The sequence below is a fragment of the Microcebus murinus genome, chromosome 21 (assembly GCF_040939455.1).
Source record: "Microcebus murinus isolate Inina chromosome 21, M.murinus_Inina_mat1.0, whole genome shotgun sequence".
In the NCBI taxonomy this organism is placed as follows: Eukaryota; Metazoa; Chordata; class Mammalia; order Primates; family Cheirogaleidae; genus Microcebus; species Microcebus murinus.
This window is the reverse complement of record NC_134124.1, coordinates 25,989,366-26,006,139: the sequence shown is the minus strand read 5'-3', so window position 1 is coordinate 26,006,139 and position 16,774 is coordinate 25,989,366. Positions and strand designations below refer to the sequence as shown.

The window sequence follows — 16,774 nt, the reverse complement described above, 5'->3', positions numbered from 1 at the left end:
TCAGGAATCCCCTCCCTGCACTCCCCACACATATACACAAGAATTCTCTCACTTCCACACCACAGAATAGTGTTGAGTCTTTTAAAATGATATATGAATGGGATTTTACTATCTTAGACTGGGCTGCTGTAACAAAATGTTGCAGACTAGATGGCTTATAAACAACAAAAATTTTAGGACAGTCGGGTTCTGGTGAAGGTTCTCTTCTGGATTGCAGATGGGGAATTTCTGGTTGCATTCTTACGTAATAGACAGTGAGCTACCTAGCTTTCTGGCCTTTTCTTATAAGGACACTAATCCCATTCATGAGGGCTCTACCCTCATGATTTACCTCCAAGAGGCCCTACCTCCTAATACTGTCACACTGAAAGTAAGCTTTCAACCTATGAATTTTGGGGGGCACAAATATTGAATCTATTGTTCCTTTTGAGTTTGGCATTTTGCCCTACACTAGAGATGTGGGATGCATATATATTGTCAATTACAGTTTATCTGATTGCTGTCCATTCGATAGTGCAGAATGTGTTATTATGAGAATAAACCACAGCTTTTTTAGCCATTGTGCAGATGATAGACATTTTAGTAGTTTCAAAATTTGGATTATTATGAAATGTTGTTCTTGTGTCTTGAATGTAGAAGCTGGTGGGGAAAATAGTGTTTTTGTGTGTTTGTGTGAACATGTTTATGCTTTAAATAGGCGAATTGCTAGGTCATTGGGTATGTATAGTTTATTTTTCATAGATTCTTCCAATACTTTTTCAAAGTATTATACAATTTACACTTCCATAGCAGACTATGAGAGTTAACATGTGTTGCTTGACATGCTTGTCAACACTTGAAATTTTCTCTTTTTTAAAACTAGTTTCAGTGGTCGTATAGTGATATGGTATTGTAGTTTTAATTTGCACTCTCATGATAACTAAATAAATTGATTGGGTTATCTTTTTCTTATGACCTGTAAGAGTTCTTCCTACAATTTGAATGAGACAATTTTCATACCTATGTGTCAAAAATAATTCCTAGATTCCCTGTGGGTTGCTCTCTTAAGTCTGTTTTTTGAAGAAAAGAAATTTTTAATCTTAATATAATCCTATATGTTACTTGTTAACATTATGGTAGGCATTTTTTATATCTTGAATAAGATGTCTTTTCCTCCTTTGAGAACTTCTTAACTTCTTTGTAAGTTTACTTATGAATTATGTAACAACATAGTTTCATATGGAAAAATTTGTTAGGGGAAAATGGAATAATTTTGGAATAATGCAAATATCTAAAATATCAATGTCCATGAAGTAAAATTTATTAGAAAAATGTGTTAAACATGTAGGGACACATCGTTCTTAGTATATAATTTGTGTCATCTTTGTTGCAATGCATTTATTGAGTACCAGCTATGAACAGCATATTGTAATTAGACTTTATCATAAACAATAGATCATTTGAAAATTATGAATACTATATTCTCTTAAATATATATATTATATAAGTGCTCAAATTATTACCAGTGGTAATATGAAGGCTCATATGAATTTCACAAGTAAAAATATCAAATGTCAGTATGATGAAATTATATATATTTGAAGTTCTAGTTAAATTACTCCGAATGGTAATGAATTAATAGTCAGAGAAGTTCCAGTCCCTGTGTCCTTACCCTGTGCACTGTTTATTTCCTCATTCTATCTTGCTGTTGGCAAGTCTTGCTCTTACTCTCACTTTGTCTGATATTTTATATAGAGTATATAAATAGTCACACTAAGCCTTTGAAGGACATAGAAGTTAAACATAATAACCAGAAAATCACCTCTTTATTTCCCTATCTGTGGTTAAGTATTAGAACATGACACACAAGAAACAAGAAGCTCTCAAAATTGACTTTGGTGAAGATCTAAAGAAAATGAGACTATCATAAATAATTGCTAACTTATCAAAAAAAGAAGGTATTTTTAGTCTTGCCTCTTGTTGGACAAGACTCTCCCTGGTAAAATCTCATTTAAGGAAACATGTGTCTTGTTTTCCCCAAAAACTAATGAAGTCTTTTGGTTGCCATTGATGGATAATTAGCAAATAACAAATCTCATCAAATTTTTTTTAATTACATGCTGTTTTTTAGTAAATATCTTCTTTGATGATGGTCTTACATAACACCTGAAGATTACTTTTGCTTTCATTACATCAGTGTACTTTTCTGGGGGAGTGTTTATGAGGCAGTGCTTAAGAAGATTGTGGTGACACACTCTATATATACATGTGTGTGTGTATTTTCCTCCATCAAAAATAAAAAGTGTCATGAGTATTTTAAAAGAAAAGTTCACAAATAATTGTCCAGTGTCAAAGTTTTACAGATTTTATTTTGAAAACTGCATCTCTCAAATGCCTACTGTGGGTCAGGCACTGTGCTAAGCAATAAAGATTCAGAGATGAAAACTGTAGCCCCCATGTTTAAGGAATTACAGTGTTATAAGAAGGGGCTACGTCTGTATACATATTACAAATGCATATATATGCATGGTGAATGTGTATTAGGTTACAATGTAAAATCATTGCTTCTTATAGGTCAATACAAGTTTGAAAGCCCCAGATTTCATGGTGGAAGCAGGAATTTATTACTTTAATAATTGTTACCAATTCTCCAATGTCAAACTAGGAAGGTCAACTATTTAATATAAAATACCTATCAGAGCACTTTAAGATTCTCTGTTGTTTAGTGCCTAGGTAAAAGTCACTGTGCCTGAAAACCAATAGGAGTTCAAAAGAAATACACGTTGCTTGTATAACTTCATATATAAACTGGAAAAGATATTTTTTTGATGGAAAAACTGATTCAGTACTCTATTAGATATTGGTAATTTTTAAATGAAAAATGTATTATCCTAGAGGAAGCCTATAAAGTAATCCACCACTTAACAGGCTTATTTTCTATATCCAAGATATAAATATATTAAAATTAACAGAAGAATATCAGCTTAAGGCAACCTCCCTACATATATAGGATTTGGAGAGGGGTAAGACTTTTATAATCACATCTTTACCTCTGCATTAATAATACTCACCACCCACTGAATTTCAAACTTATTGCACTATTTGTTTGCATTATATTTTAAATTCTATAAGGACAGGGCCTGTGCTAATAATTTTTACCAATGCTTAACGTGGTGCTTGGCATATGGTAGGTACTCAACATGCATATTGAATTGAATCACATCTTCATTACCTCATCATGACATCAAGTCTTTTTGGAGAAAACCATAAAGAGAGTGAAAGAATGAAAGGGGAAACAGAGTCAGTGGAGGTTTAGAAGAAGAGAAGAACTAGATTTAACTACAAAGTAAAATTGTCTTTCTCTCTTGTTCAGAAGGGTTCACAATCTGGCCCTAATGAGGATTTAGTTCCTCCAGTGACCTAAAAAAGAATCGGAAGGCTGTCCATTAGAAAGAGTCTTGTAGCCAGTCAGACTCTTGTGTTCAGAGTGTCGGTACTAAGCTGATCTGTTTTCCAAATGGTTTGGCTACAATCACTTTAGGTGAAGTTGTGCCAATTAAGTTTTAATTGTTCTTATAGCCATTCATTGTGTTTACAGAAATAGGACTGTGGCTTTGCTATTTTTAGCCTTGAACCCAGGATAGAATTGCACCCTTGGGCTCCCAGTGACTCAGAAGCCCTGTCCCTTCTTCAGTTCTGCAATAACAGATGAAAAATAATGGCCCAGAAACTCCACCCTTTGTTAAAACAGCTCTAGGCTTCCTTGATCTGCAAATCACTGACTGACTTGGCACCTTTGCCACAGGACTCACCAGAGGGTCATGGCTATTAACCTACATTAGCTCCCAGAAAGTAGTTGTATAAAGGCATTTGCTTTCCCATTATAAAGTCAATTGAAAAGTTATGCATATTGAGTAGATTACCTGATATAAAATATATGAATCTCTAATATTCTATTATAATAACGTTTAAGGACTACTTTTTTCATGGCATAGAAATCAAATTGAAAAACCTAAATTTCTCCTTTATCTTCAGAAAGTTAATATAAGTAGGGTGCAGATAAAGAAGCTTTCCCTTGTACCACATGTGCTAATTTTTAGAGAGGTTTGCCAGGCAATTTTCATTCAATTATCTAGATCCATTCTTTACCCTTCCTCACCACAAAGTGTGCCTCACAAGGCTGACCTCTTTGGACCTCACTACCTGGCTTTTTTTCTAGCTCCTAGTTTCTATTTGGTTTGGCTAATTAGGTATGCTTTAAATAGGAGAACAGAGAATTCTGGTTACTTATTCCTACCCTCCCTCCTTGACTGGCCACTGTTAGGCATTGGCTGTATTTCTCCAAAGCCACAGCTCCTGTGTAGTGGCTTCTGTTTCATAGCCTTTTCTGTGTCCTGTAACTATTCCTTCCTCTTGTGATTTTATAAGTAGGGTGGTGTGGTAGGAAGAATAACGACCACCCCCTCACTCCCTGAGATGTCCATGTTCTAATTCCTGCAAACTGTGACTATGGTACCTTATGTGGTCAAAGGGACTTTGCTGGCATGATTAAGGATCTGGATATGAGAACATTATCCTGCCTTATCTGGGTGAACCCAATATCATAAGGGTCCTTATAAGTGGAAGGCAGAAGGTCAGAGCCAGAGAAAAGATTAAGGAATCAGGCATTTGAGTGACGAAATTGTTGGTTATAACAATGGATGAAGGCCATGAGCCATGGAATTCTGAGGGCTTCTAGAACATGAAAAAGGCAAAGAATGGATTCTCCCCTTGAGCCTCCAGAAGGACTATAGCCTTGCCCACACTTTGACTTTAGCCAGTGAGACTTCTGACCTTCAGATGTGACACTGAATCTGTGTTGTTCTAAGTTACTCAGTTCATGATAATTTGATGCAATGAAAACTGGAAACTAATTAGGTGAAGAATGGCTTTCCACTGTTGTTAGACCAGTGGTATTATACCATCCTTATTGGTGGACCTCACGCTTGCCTACATCTTTGCAAGGAACTCTTTCATTAATTTTTCTTCAATTATCCCTTTCAGTGTACCTTCTGTTTTCTGACAGTATTCTAACTGTTAAATACTTATACATTTTGATTCAGCAAAGTGTATGTTTAGGGATTTGTTCTATCAAACTAGTGGGATATATATACAGCCCCTGACAAAAATATTTATTGTAGCATTATTTACAAAAAAAAATAAGATATAATGCAAATTTTCAGAAATGTGGAGCTAGTTAAATAAATTATGATATAGCCTTGTGATATGATAGAATACCAGGAAATGTTTATCTTAAATATACTCATACACATACATAATGGTGTGGTAAAATAAGTCTACAGAGCAAATATATATTCACAGCTATATCTCTACCTAGCTCTCTATCAATCTATGTGTTTAAATATTCATGGAAGGAGAGAAAAATAGAAGGATCAAAAGATATAATAATTTTAATGATTAACTATTGCAAATGGAAGAAGAAGAATATTGTTTTATTCTACTTGTTTTTCAAATTTTCAAAAAGGGTTTCATTAGTCACTGGAAATGAAGCTTTTGAGCAATGACAGGACCTCCTTACATAGTGTAGAATGCTTTGTGTTATAGAGAAACCCTTTTTTGATTTTACCCACAGTTCGAATAATGACTCTTCTACCTGCGACTATTTGTGTACAGCTCCATTATAGGTATTTGTATTCTTATCTGACTCCTCTATCATATTTCAGAATGCCTGAAATTTATCTCTTCCTGCAATCACAGTGCCCTATGTGAGGCCTATGTTTTTACTGAAAACTTTATGTTGAATTGAATTATACATGCTTACTTGCATACAACTAAGGGACTTAGTTCCTGACCCATAAAACATACAAGTAACAGGAAAAAAAACTATTAAGCAAATATATATAACATGAAAATAGAAGATAACCTGATTTAAGATGCAAAGGATAGTGAATTATTTGTATCATGTTCTTGTCACAGTATTGTTTATTTAAAATTTGTTCACTAAGAGGATTGGATGAATATAAGTACTTAGCTGATATCAACATTTGAATTAGGCTACTCTCTTTCAAGCACTGAAAGAGATAAAAGAAAATAACATATTGTACTTTAACTGGAAAGACTTCATGGAGCAGGTAGAATATTTAATTAGAGACTGCTGTGTCTGTTGAGCAGAGGAAGACATTCTAGGAATATGGCACTGTTTTTGGAGAAGGCTCAAGGAGGAAATAAGACAAATCAGCCAAGATAACTATGTGGAGATAAGACAGAGCTTAGTAGAGTCTGAATGTTAGATGGTAATCATGATAAATAGCATTGGACCATAATACATAGCAGAGCAAAAATGGGATAAACACCTGCTGGAAGAAAAGAGGCAAATTCTCCTCCTTTACCCGAGAAACTGACTCCCATCAAGATAGGACTATTTGGGGAAATCCCCAGATTTGACTTAAAATCTCTTTACCTGGTGCAGTGACATAGTTTTCTTTTCTTTAATGGGAAAAGAGAGTCCTCATGAATGATAATCTATATTCTTATGCAAAGTAGACATGGTCCTTGTGCCCTGTCTTTTCTGAAATTTCCTATTTGTGCCAAGAAGAATTAACATCCAATTATCCCTTGCTATTAACTAAGCTATGCTTTATAATGAAAGTCTGAGATATATACAGATTTATCTCCATTTTTCAGATGAAGAAACTTAGGCAGAGAAAAGTTGCATAACAGATCTTGACAGGGCTAGAATGTGAATCTAGTTAATCTGGATCGAGAGCCTACCTGCTTTTCCATCTTGTTGTATAATACAAACAATAATTAGGGAAAACTTTTTCTTTATTATCCCAAAGACAGTAAAAGAAAGTTACACATGGATTTTGTAATTCGCCTATGATCTCTAAGTTTGGAAAGAGACATGAGTTAGATCACTTCCCACCACTTTGCTGAAAGGGTAGCAAGAATGAGTTCACAGAGACTAGCCTGGGGAAACTATGTGATTGTGTACTGACCCAATATCCTAAGGGACAAAGGCCAATTCCAGGGGGGTCTGGAATGTTTTACATAATTGAAGACTCCTTCTTTGAAACAAAGTTCTGAAAGCAGTATGGGTAATATTGAATATTGATTGGTCATTATACAAGATATGGAATAAAAAAGTCACAAAATCCATTGATTTATTTCTGTTAATAGGTATTCTAAAATTTCTCTCATTGCAAAGAAAAGAATCAAAGTGAGGTCAAAATCAAAGAAAGAAAGCATCCTCAAATTTGGGCAGATCCTAAAGCATTAACAGAAAGGTAAAGTATTTCAGAGTTTTACTTCCAAATCCTGAAACACTATGAGGCACTGGGGAAAGAACAATGCTCAGATGACTTTTCCCCAGTCTGCTGTTAACTAGCTGTGTGACCTTTGGCAGTTCACTGCACATTCAAAAATAGAGCAGAGCTTAGGTCTAGGTCATTTCCTGTCTCCTACACATTTGACAAAAATTCATAGTGACAAAGCATAGAGATAGCAATTTTTGACATAATCCCCAAAGACCGCATCATTTGGTTAATTTAATTTGACCTTCATCACACACATACATTGTTGCTAGTAGTCAGAATAATGTGGAGACTTAACAAAAAAGGGATGAAGGCTAGATGAATCTACACTGAGCTAAACAGAAGGGCATTGAGTTAGACAGCAGACAAGGCCTAAGTGAAAACTGTATTTTTATATTTCTGGAAGGGGAGAAATAGATGTTTATATTGGATATAGTAAGACATGAGGCACCAAGAGATTGACAGGCAGAGAAAGGTTAGGGCAGCTGTGTTGTGAAGGATTATAATACTTTATTCTTTTATAAATTTCAAAAGACTTCAAGTAAATATGATACTGTCTCTGGAGTAGGGCTAATCAACTCCCTATGTTTTTAAGTTTTAGGGGTGCAAAGTTGGGTTCCTTGGTCTTAAAATTAAGTAATCTAAAGTGTAAGATTAGTTAATATGGAGATACCTTCAAGAGATACAAGTAGATCTACCATTTGATCCAGCAATCCTATTACTGGGCATCTACTCAAAAGAACAAAAGACACTCTATAAAAAAGACATCTGCACTAAAATGTTTACAGAAGCGCAATTCACAATTGCAAAGATGTGGAAACAACTCAAGTGACCATCATCAATACATGAGTGGATTAATAAAATGTGGTATATGTATACCATGGAGTACTATTCAGCTATAAAAAACAATGGTGGCCGGGCGCGGTGGCTCACGCCTGTAATCCTAGCACTCTGAGAGGCCGAGGCTGGACGATTGCTCGAGGTCAGGAGTTCAAAACAAGCCTGAGCAAGAATGAGACCCCCATCTCTACTATAAATGGAAAGAAATTAATTGGCCAACTAATATATATAGAAAAAATTAGCCTAGCATGGTGACACATGCCTGTAGTCTCAGCTACTAGGGAGGCTGAGGCAGAAGGATTGCTTGAGCCCAGGAGTTTGAAGTTGCTGTGAGCTAGGCTGACGCTATGGCACTCACTCTAGCCTAGGCAACAAAGTGAGACTCTGTTTCCAAAAAAAAAAAAGAAAGAAAGAAACAATGGTGATATAGCACCTCTTGTATTTTCCTGTATAGAGCTAGAACCCATTCTACTAAGCGAAGTATCCCAAGAAGGAAAAAACAAGCACCACATGTACTCACCAGCAAATTGGTTTCACTGATCAACACCTACGTGTGCATATAGGAATAACATTTATCTTGCATCAGGCAGATGGGAGTTGGGAGGAAGAAATGGGTATATACATACATAATGAGTGTGATGTGCGCTTCCTGGGGGATGGACACGCTTGAAGCTCTGACTCTAGGGGGACAGGTAACACAGGTGACCTAAACATATATAACCCCATAATATGCAGAAATAAAAAAATAAAGCATAAGATTATTTTCAACAAGAGACATGAATTTCCAATTTATAGTCTAAAAGAGAGTTTGCAATGCAAATATTCACTAAAAATAAAATACCATGATGTAGATTCACTTTAAGGCATATATATGACTACTGCTGGATTCTGTTGGGAGAGCTATTTTGATGGTGTGGAAGGAGCATGGCAGCAATACACAAGAGACATTGGAAGTGAAGGAGAGAGCTTTTGACTATTCATTGTGTCCTACATGGGGTGGCATTATCATACCTAATTTATAGCTATTATAATGGAGGCTTCTGAAAGAAGACTTGACAATTGGCAAACAACTGGTAAATGGTACATTGGTAATCCCAACTCTGTCTGGCACCAGAGTCCATATTAAATCACATCAAAAGTCTTGAGGTAGAGAAGGTTTGAACTTTGTTTACTTCATGATATTTCTACCTTCCTTGTCTACTCTGTACGTCAAATGAATCTCTTAATTCTTTTGAATTGAAGAGCATCACCATGCAAAACAATCACACAGTTCTCACAACAAGCTCACTGAAAGGGAATTTTGGAACATAAGAGAGGTCACAATCTTTAAAACAAACAATACAACCAGACCACTGAGATGCCACTGTGGATTAGAATGCAGCATTTTTATTGTAAAAGTCCACATGTTAGGCAGTTCCCTTTGTGAAAAGGTTTTCAAATACATAGACAGGGAGCAGCCAATAATTAAGAATTAGATTATATAATAAATATATTCATATTGCCAATACTATGCACACATTGGAAAGCTAGCTTTTTTAGTGTCCTCATTACAGAACACATTTCAAGTTGACAGTAACAACATGTTTCTCAGCATTGAAATTTGTCAACAACTCTCCCAAAGAGTCAACATTTAATATCTTGACAATTCAAAACAAGAAAATAATTCATTCTATTTACATTTGTTTGAGGTTACATACTAGAGCACTGATATATTAAGAGTTTGTAAAACTGGCAGCTAAATGTGTTTCAAGATTCATCCAGATGACAATGGGATGATGACTTTACATGGTTTTATATTAACAAAGCTACTCTCTCCTCTTTTCTACTCTTTTTAGATTATCTATAAAGTTATACTAGCTATGATCAAATTCTAGCTTAGAGCAGTAACTGCCATAGAAAAGAATAAATGACAAAGGGCGCTATTTTAGAAAAATAAGAATTCAGGACAAAAACAAGAAGATGGTGCTCAACCCATCGTCTTTGAAGTTTGGGGAAACCACTTCACGGGATTACAATATAGGCTAATGAGGCCACATTCATAGGCTCAACCTCTATAAACTATTCATTTATTTATTTATTTTTTTAGTTTTTCATTTAAGCTTCAGTACTTTATATTTATTTTTTCTTCACAGAGCATAGAATACTACATTCTGAATACCACTCAGGTACGAAACTTGCTTATTCGTGTTATAAGTTTACAAATGAAATTGCGAATGGGTCAGAACTGACTCATCTCCAAACCTGGAAAAATAATACACAAACTCTAATTATACCCTAGCAGAGTCATCTCTGTACACAAACACAGGACATATTGTTTTAAAAGGAGTATGGATTTTTGCCTAAAATAAATTTTTGAAGATGAACATAAATAGCCAAAGTTCTTTGGATCCTTCTGGTTATTATTACAAGATCAAGTATCACTTGACAATGTCTACGTGAAAAGATGAATCACTGGTTCCAGGCCGGCACAGAGAGATTCATCAGAAGCGTATGAGGGCAATTCACTTTTGAGCACTGACTATGTGCCAAGCACTAGGCAAAGTGCAGAGGACCCAAAGAAGAAATGACAAGGATTCTGCCCACAAGGCACTCACAATCACTAGAAGCAGATCTTGAGATGGAGAATAAGTTCTGTTATGATCTGTCATCCTAAAAGGAAGAAAAGATAGCGGCAAGCACATACGATTACTTTATACTCTAGTTATGAAACTGGGCATATTTAGAGGTGGCAAATGTTGGTTATTCAGTCTACATTTTACTTAAAGTGTTGTAATATGTCATACAAGGAAAATAATAAGCTGTTTGAGTCTTCATGCACGAGGGAGAAGGCAATGAAAACCCCTCTCTCCAATTCCAAACTCATATCCTTATAAGTACATTCATGATTCTTTTGTAGCCCAAGGACACAAAATAAAAGACAATACTTTATGATGATAACTTCAATCCATTTATTTTGGCTCTAAAGAGATGCATGCATTAAACTTGAGGCATTCTAAGTTATTGAAATATTTACATCATTGTACATGTGATGTAGAAGAAATGTTCTTCCTCTCTTGGGATAATGGTGTGACAGATTTATGGTATAATCTTTTATATTTAAAACGAGTTTTGATTTTTCTCAAATGAGGGAGGTATTCTATTGGGAGCAGATTTACCACAACTTGACCCCAAGTAAACACAGGGTACAGTTTGGGACCTTTTTTTTCTAATTGTACTATGAATCGAGTAAGGATATCACCACCGTAATTAGTCAGGGCTTTCATTATTTCAGTTGCTGTAGCTGAAAAATATCTAGTTTGGTTTCAATGTTCTCACTCTAATTTGACTTTGCCTTGCAGGTTTGAAACACAGCACACACTGAAGTTCAAATTACACTAACCAAAGGAGAGCTGGGCACAAACAATATGACATTATACAATTTACCAGGTTTGGACATAGAAACAAATTCAGATCATTATCAACTACATAAGGGATTATTTGAGTGGACTTAGAATGGACATCTTCTCTCCATGAGATTCAATGAATAAGACCCATATCAATAAAACCAATACCTCTTTACAGGTAGAGGTAGGAGACCCAATAAACCAGATTGAACAAGCAGAAGGCAGTAGGAAAGAAGATCCGAGCATAGGAGTCCATTTTGGCAATGCGGATGTGTATCCTCCCATGTCTCCAAGCTCCTGTTCGGCAATCTTCAAAACAGCAGAAAAAACTGGCACAGTCCTTGCCATCCAGGCACTCATAGCCATATTCTTCATCTCTCTCTTGAAGGTGCGTGGCATTGTTCATTTGAATGGTTGCTGATCTTGGGCGGATATCAATGGTAGGAGCCTGAGACAGGGGTAGGGAAAGAGAAGGCTCAGTCATATTTGAGAAATTCTAGGGTATTTCTCCACAATGTCACCAATGGGATGATGAATCTGAAAATGGGCACTCAGGAAATTGCTATGACATCATGATCTACAATGGTAAAATTGAACTCAGAAAGATAGCATAGTGGCAGGTTTCAAATTTTGAGCTTAAGCAGTGCAGCTGAAAATAATATCATCAAGCTAATAGCTATAGCAAGAAGATTAAACACCAAAAGAACTCAAAGTTTTAAAGATTGAAATCAAACTACTACATGGAATCTTATTCTATTAACTACTAGATGTGAAGTTGGTTACATGAAGGCATTTAATGGTGCTGCATGTGAGTGGAACAGAGAAATAAAAATGCATCAATTCTGAAATTAAATTTTTTTGTCATGCTTACTTATAGACAGATAGAAAACCCCATTACAATGAGCAAATGTATTAAATGCTGTTAATAGAAAATGTTAGCACCTATATAAATATAGAAGTTTCCTGTGTGATTTTATATTACAAAGGGAGGGCTTATATTTTAAGGGAATAGGATACTTTGTGTAACATTCACCATCTGTAAGCCTAAGCATGTCAGCAATGTTTACCTACAGGTGAATGACAATTCAGAAAAGAATGTTACTTTCTGTCAAATTCTTCTTGGCATTTGAAAAGAATCTAGTACCAATTTACATGTTCCTCTAATCTTTGCTGCCAGACCAATAACAAAATTGTTATAAAACTAAATGATTTAATGTTAATTTTCATGAATTAGTTTTAAGATAATACAAACACAAATCCTAATGTCTCCAAATCAGTTATCAGAATAAAACATACATCCTTGGCAATGTTTTATGGTTGAGCCAATAGGCCCAATGATTACTCTGGAAGGAAGGTGTGGATATTTTAACCTAAAGCCTTTTAAAGAAAATATTGTTATTATAGAATTTAGAAGTAAAATTTCATATAGAGATTATTACGTTTTTAAAACAATCATAAAACAATCCCAGTTTTGAATTAGGATTTGCAAAGTAAAATTTTAGTTTTAAAAGGGCATAAATATGGTAGGTATAGCCAGTAAACTGGATCCCATTTTCATCTGAGAAGAGAGAGCCGGTTTGGGCTTTGATAGTTATAATGGCCCCTTTCCTCTGATATCTCACAGGGCTTATAGCTTTTGAGCTTGGGGTGAGAACAAAACCTGTGTGAATTAGTGTATAGTTGCTGAATCAATTCTAGAAATCTATATAGTACTTTCTTCAACTTGAATGTGTTATCTCTAGTAGAATGCTTAAATGTCTACTTATAAAAAAACCAAAACACCATGTAAGCATTAATAGTTAAATTCAGCAGATGCATGCAGTGAATTTCCATTCCAAAAACATTATACCTTGAAGGAAAACATCCGAAGAAGCTTTGGGTTTGTAGACAGAAAAGAGAATTGCATTTTTTTTTAATAAAAGGGAAGAAAAAGGAAAAGAAAAAAAAGAGAGAGACAAAATAAGATAAATTAAAAATACATTTTGAAAACATAGTAAGTGAAATGAACTAAAATTATAAACACAGAAGGAGAGTTCTGAGCTTGGGATAGATAAAGTATATGCTGAAAGTTGCAAAATGGAATTTTGTGATTACTAGTGAAATCTTTAATAAATTAATCCACAATTATTTGACTGAAAAGCCAATGTTCAATTGTGAGGGAGCTTTCTCTTGCCTGGTTCTCCTCCATAGAAATACTGTAATTTTATTTTCTAATTATCATCAAGGAGGCCTTAATAGGCAAGTCTTGACACAATTAGCCAAAGGGCATCTTAAATAGGACAATGAAATTTCAGCTTCTCATTCCCAGTTAAGGTTCTTGCTAGTTCTAATAAATCACCTAATTGGCTTAAAAGGGGAAATGCATGAAATTCTCAGGTGATTTCATTTTTCCAGCTTCTTTAGCCCCCATCTCCTCCGCCTTCTTTTCTTCTGCCATTTCCACATCCCTGGATTAAGGAATCCGACTGTTTCTATCTCTGCAACCAAATCCACTCGCAATGATATAGCTGACAGAGTCAAACGGCTTCTTCAAATCTTGTTTGAAAATCAGTCTCACGTCCTTGTTGCAGTTGGCAGGTAATAATGCCGACTGTCAATAGAACCACCTTCTTCAGAGAGAATGAAATGGAAAGCGAAGGAGAGGGAGCAAACAAAAACCAACACAAGGAAAATAAACAAGGATAGAGAAAATGGAAAGACAGAGAGAAGCAAAACAGACAGGGAAGGGAAGGACTGCATAAAGCATAGTAAATACTTGAGAAATTAAAAACAAGCATTTCTTTTTTATTAACCATCAAGAATAACAATGATTCTTTCTTTACCTGTTATAAAGTCTTACGTTCAGATAAACATGTGCCACTTGTAGAATTTCACTGGGGTTGCTGGAGATGCATCAGGATGCAACTTAGAATCAGCTAAATTCCCTCTTTATAATTCAGCCTCTAAAGTCCATGGATCAGATTGCTAGACATTGTTATGGCTCTCATGGCCCTTAGAGCAGAAGACCAGGAAAGACTATAAATCTAAGAGGATTGAGTGATTCCCTTTAACCCATGTTAGATAGGAATGGTCCCTAACTTTTGTGGGGGTTCCTATGAGCCAGGAACCTTCTCTCCTCCACACCCACAATAAAAAGCAATTGCTTTAGGCATTTATATTTCTGGCTCATCCTCTCTATTTAAAGTGTAGTGGAAAGCAGAAGCCATCCTACCTGTTTCCAAATCACACAAACAACGAAACGAATCCATTTTGGTAACTGTGTAAATCAACATCAACCATCATCACTGACTACTAATGTTAAGGCCTTTTATATGTAGGGTACTATGTAATTATATTTACCTCCATGACCACATTTATTTCTCACAGCCCCACAAGACATGTATTCTTAATAATATTCATTTTATATATACAAAAACAAAGACAGAGGGAAGCTAAGTAACTTGCCCAAATAGGTTAGCCATTTGTTTTAAAAACAAAAAAGATACATTTCAAGCATGAAATCACTAGAAATCCTATATTAACAACACACACAGACACACACACACACACTCACATACACACACATTAAATATTTGCAAAGTTTAGTGATCCTTGAAATTTCAAGAACCTTGTGACTTTCTTGGGGAATGCTTTGGATGAAAGTTTTAATTTAAAACATCAATACTTTAAAAATATTACAGTAAGGGGGCAGAAAGGTGAAAATCAATGAAACCTTGAATGATAGCAGCTAGAAAATAGATGCATTTCTCAACAATGATTTTTAGTCCCCACAAAATGAAAAGAGCATAAGTCTGACTTGGAGAATAGAGTCTCTCTCAAGAAACTAGTGACCATAAATGAATACTTATGGCTTTGCCAAACTCACACATTTTGTTTTCCTCTTGGAGACCAAAGTGCTGAGCCTTAGCCTTCAGCTAGTCTAACCAAACCAAACTAAACCAAAACTACATGGTCTATCTAAATAAAAATTTCAGTGGTCCCAATAAGAAATGATACATACAGGGTTTTTCTTCTTTTTGTCTTTGTCCTTGCTTGGTTTCCGGTTGCTGACGAAATAATGCAAGGTGCCATACTCCACCAAAGCAGAGAAGACAAAGATGAAGCAAACAGATACAAAGAGGTCCATTGCTGTGACGTAGGAGACCTTGGGGAGCGATTTCCGAGCAATGGTGCTGAGGGTGGTCATTGTCAGGACAGTGGTGATGCCTGAAGAAAAGCACAATAAAACAGACCATGTGATCTTACCAGCAAGTTGGGTAACTGAGTCACTACTGAGATGAAACTGGTTTTGCGACTTCTGATAAGCAAGCAGGGTCAGCAGTGGGAATGAAGGCATAACTGGAATTCATTCACTCTGTCCACAAATATTTATTGCCTGTCTTCTGTCTACCAGCTACTGTCATAAGCACTGAATATATACTGGAGAATATAATAGAGTTTGTAATGGCCCTTATGGATCTTATATTTTAGTGAGAGAGACATCCTATGAATCAAGCCAGGAAGAAAAGTATAATCTCAAATTATGGTCTGTGCCTTGGAGAACAGCAGGGATAGTAAGAACCTATTTAAATGGAATGCTTAGGAAGGCCTGTTCAAGGAGTTGATGCTTAAGGTGAAGCTTAAAATATCAGAAGAAACCAACTATTTTGACTATTAATAAATTAATGGAGGTTTCTGAGGAAGGGAAGCCTTGCCTGTTTTAAAATTTCTAGAATGCCTGGAATCTGGGGAGGGGCAGGGGAGTCAAGGTGATGTTGGAGAAATAGAAGTTTTCTTATGTGGTTCATGCACATATGTTTGCATTTTATTCAAAAATGCAAGGGGAAGTCAACAACAGTGTTAAACAAGGTGAATTGTGTGTAAGTGACAGGGTGTGATGATGAACTCTTTAAATTACAGGATGAAAATAAATATCTCAAAAGTAACATAATAACTAATATTTATTGCAAATTTCCTTGTACTAGGCATGATGATGAGCACTGTGTGTACATTGTTTCTTTGACTCTTGACAGCAGATATTTTCATTCTGATTTTATAAATTAGGAAAATGAGGCCAAAGGACAAGCAACAACATTAAGTAGCAGAAGAACTGAACACAGAAAATAAATGTCTGATTCCAAAACCCTTTTTTTACTCATTGTACAATAGTACCCAGGCAAACCAGCCCTCCCAGTGGTTGTTTAGTGACAGGGAGCACAGTTAAGACAACCTATATGCGTTGATCAAGGGCTCTTCTAGTATAAAAGCTGTGCTACTTAT

The 16,774-nt window shown here is 35.6% G+C and overlaps 1 protein-coding gene across 2 annotated transcripts in view; it reads right to left on the bottom strand.

The window, feature by feature from the left end:
* Positions 1 to 9,496: 9,496 nt before the first annotated feature.
* GABRG2 (gamma-aminobutyric acid type A receptor subunit gamma2) overlaps positions 9,497 to 16,774 on the bottom strand; it is a 91,596-nt gene continuing 84,318 nt past the window's right edge. Inside the window, exons 8-10 of one of the 2 annotated variants that reach the window (XM_012753005.2) lie at positions 15,516 to 15,721; positions 13,365 to 13,388; positions 9,497 to 11,963 (exon numbers count right to left, since the gene is read on the bottom strand). In XM_012753005.2, the coding sequence (XP_012608459.1) occupies positions 11,688 to 11,963; positions 13,365 to 13,388; positions 15,516 to 15,721 (506 nt within the window). In that variant the 3' untranslated portion in view covers positions 9,497 to 11,687. The remainder of the gene's footprint in view (positions 11,964 to 13,364; positions 13,389 to 15,515; positions 15,722 to 16,774) is intronic. The other variant, XM_012753006.2, reaches the window with a different exon arrangement.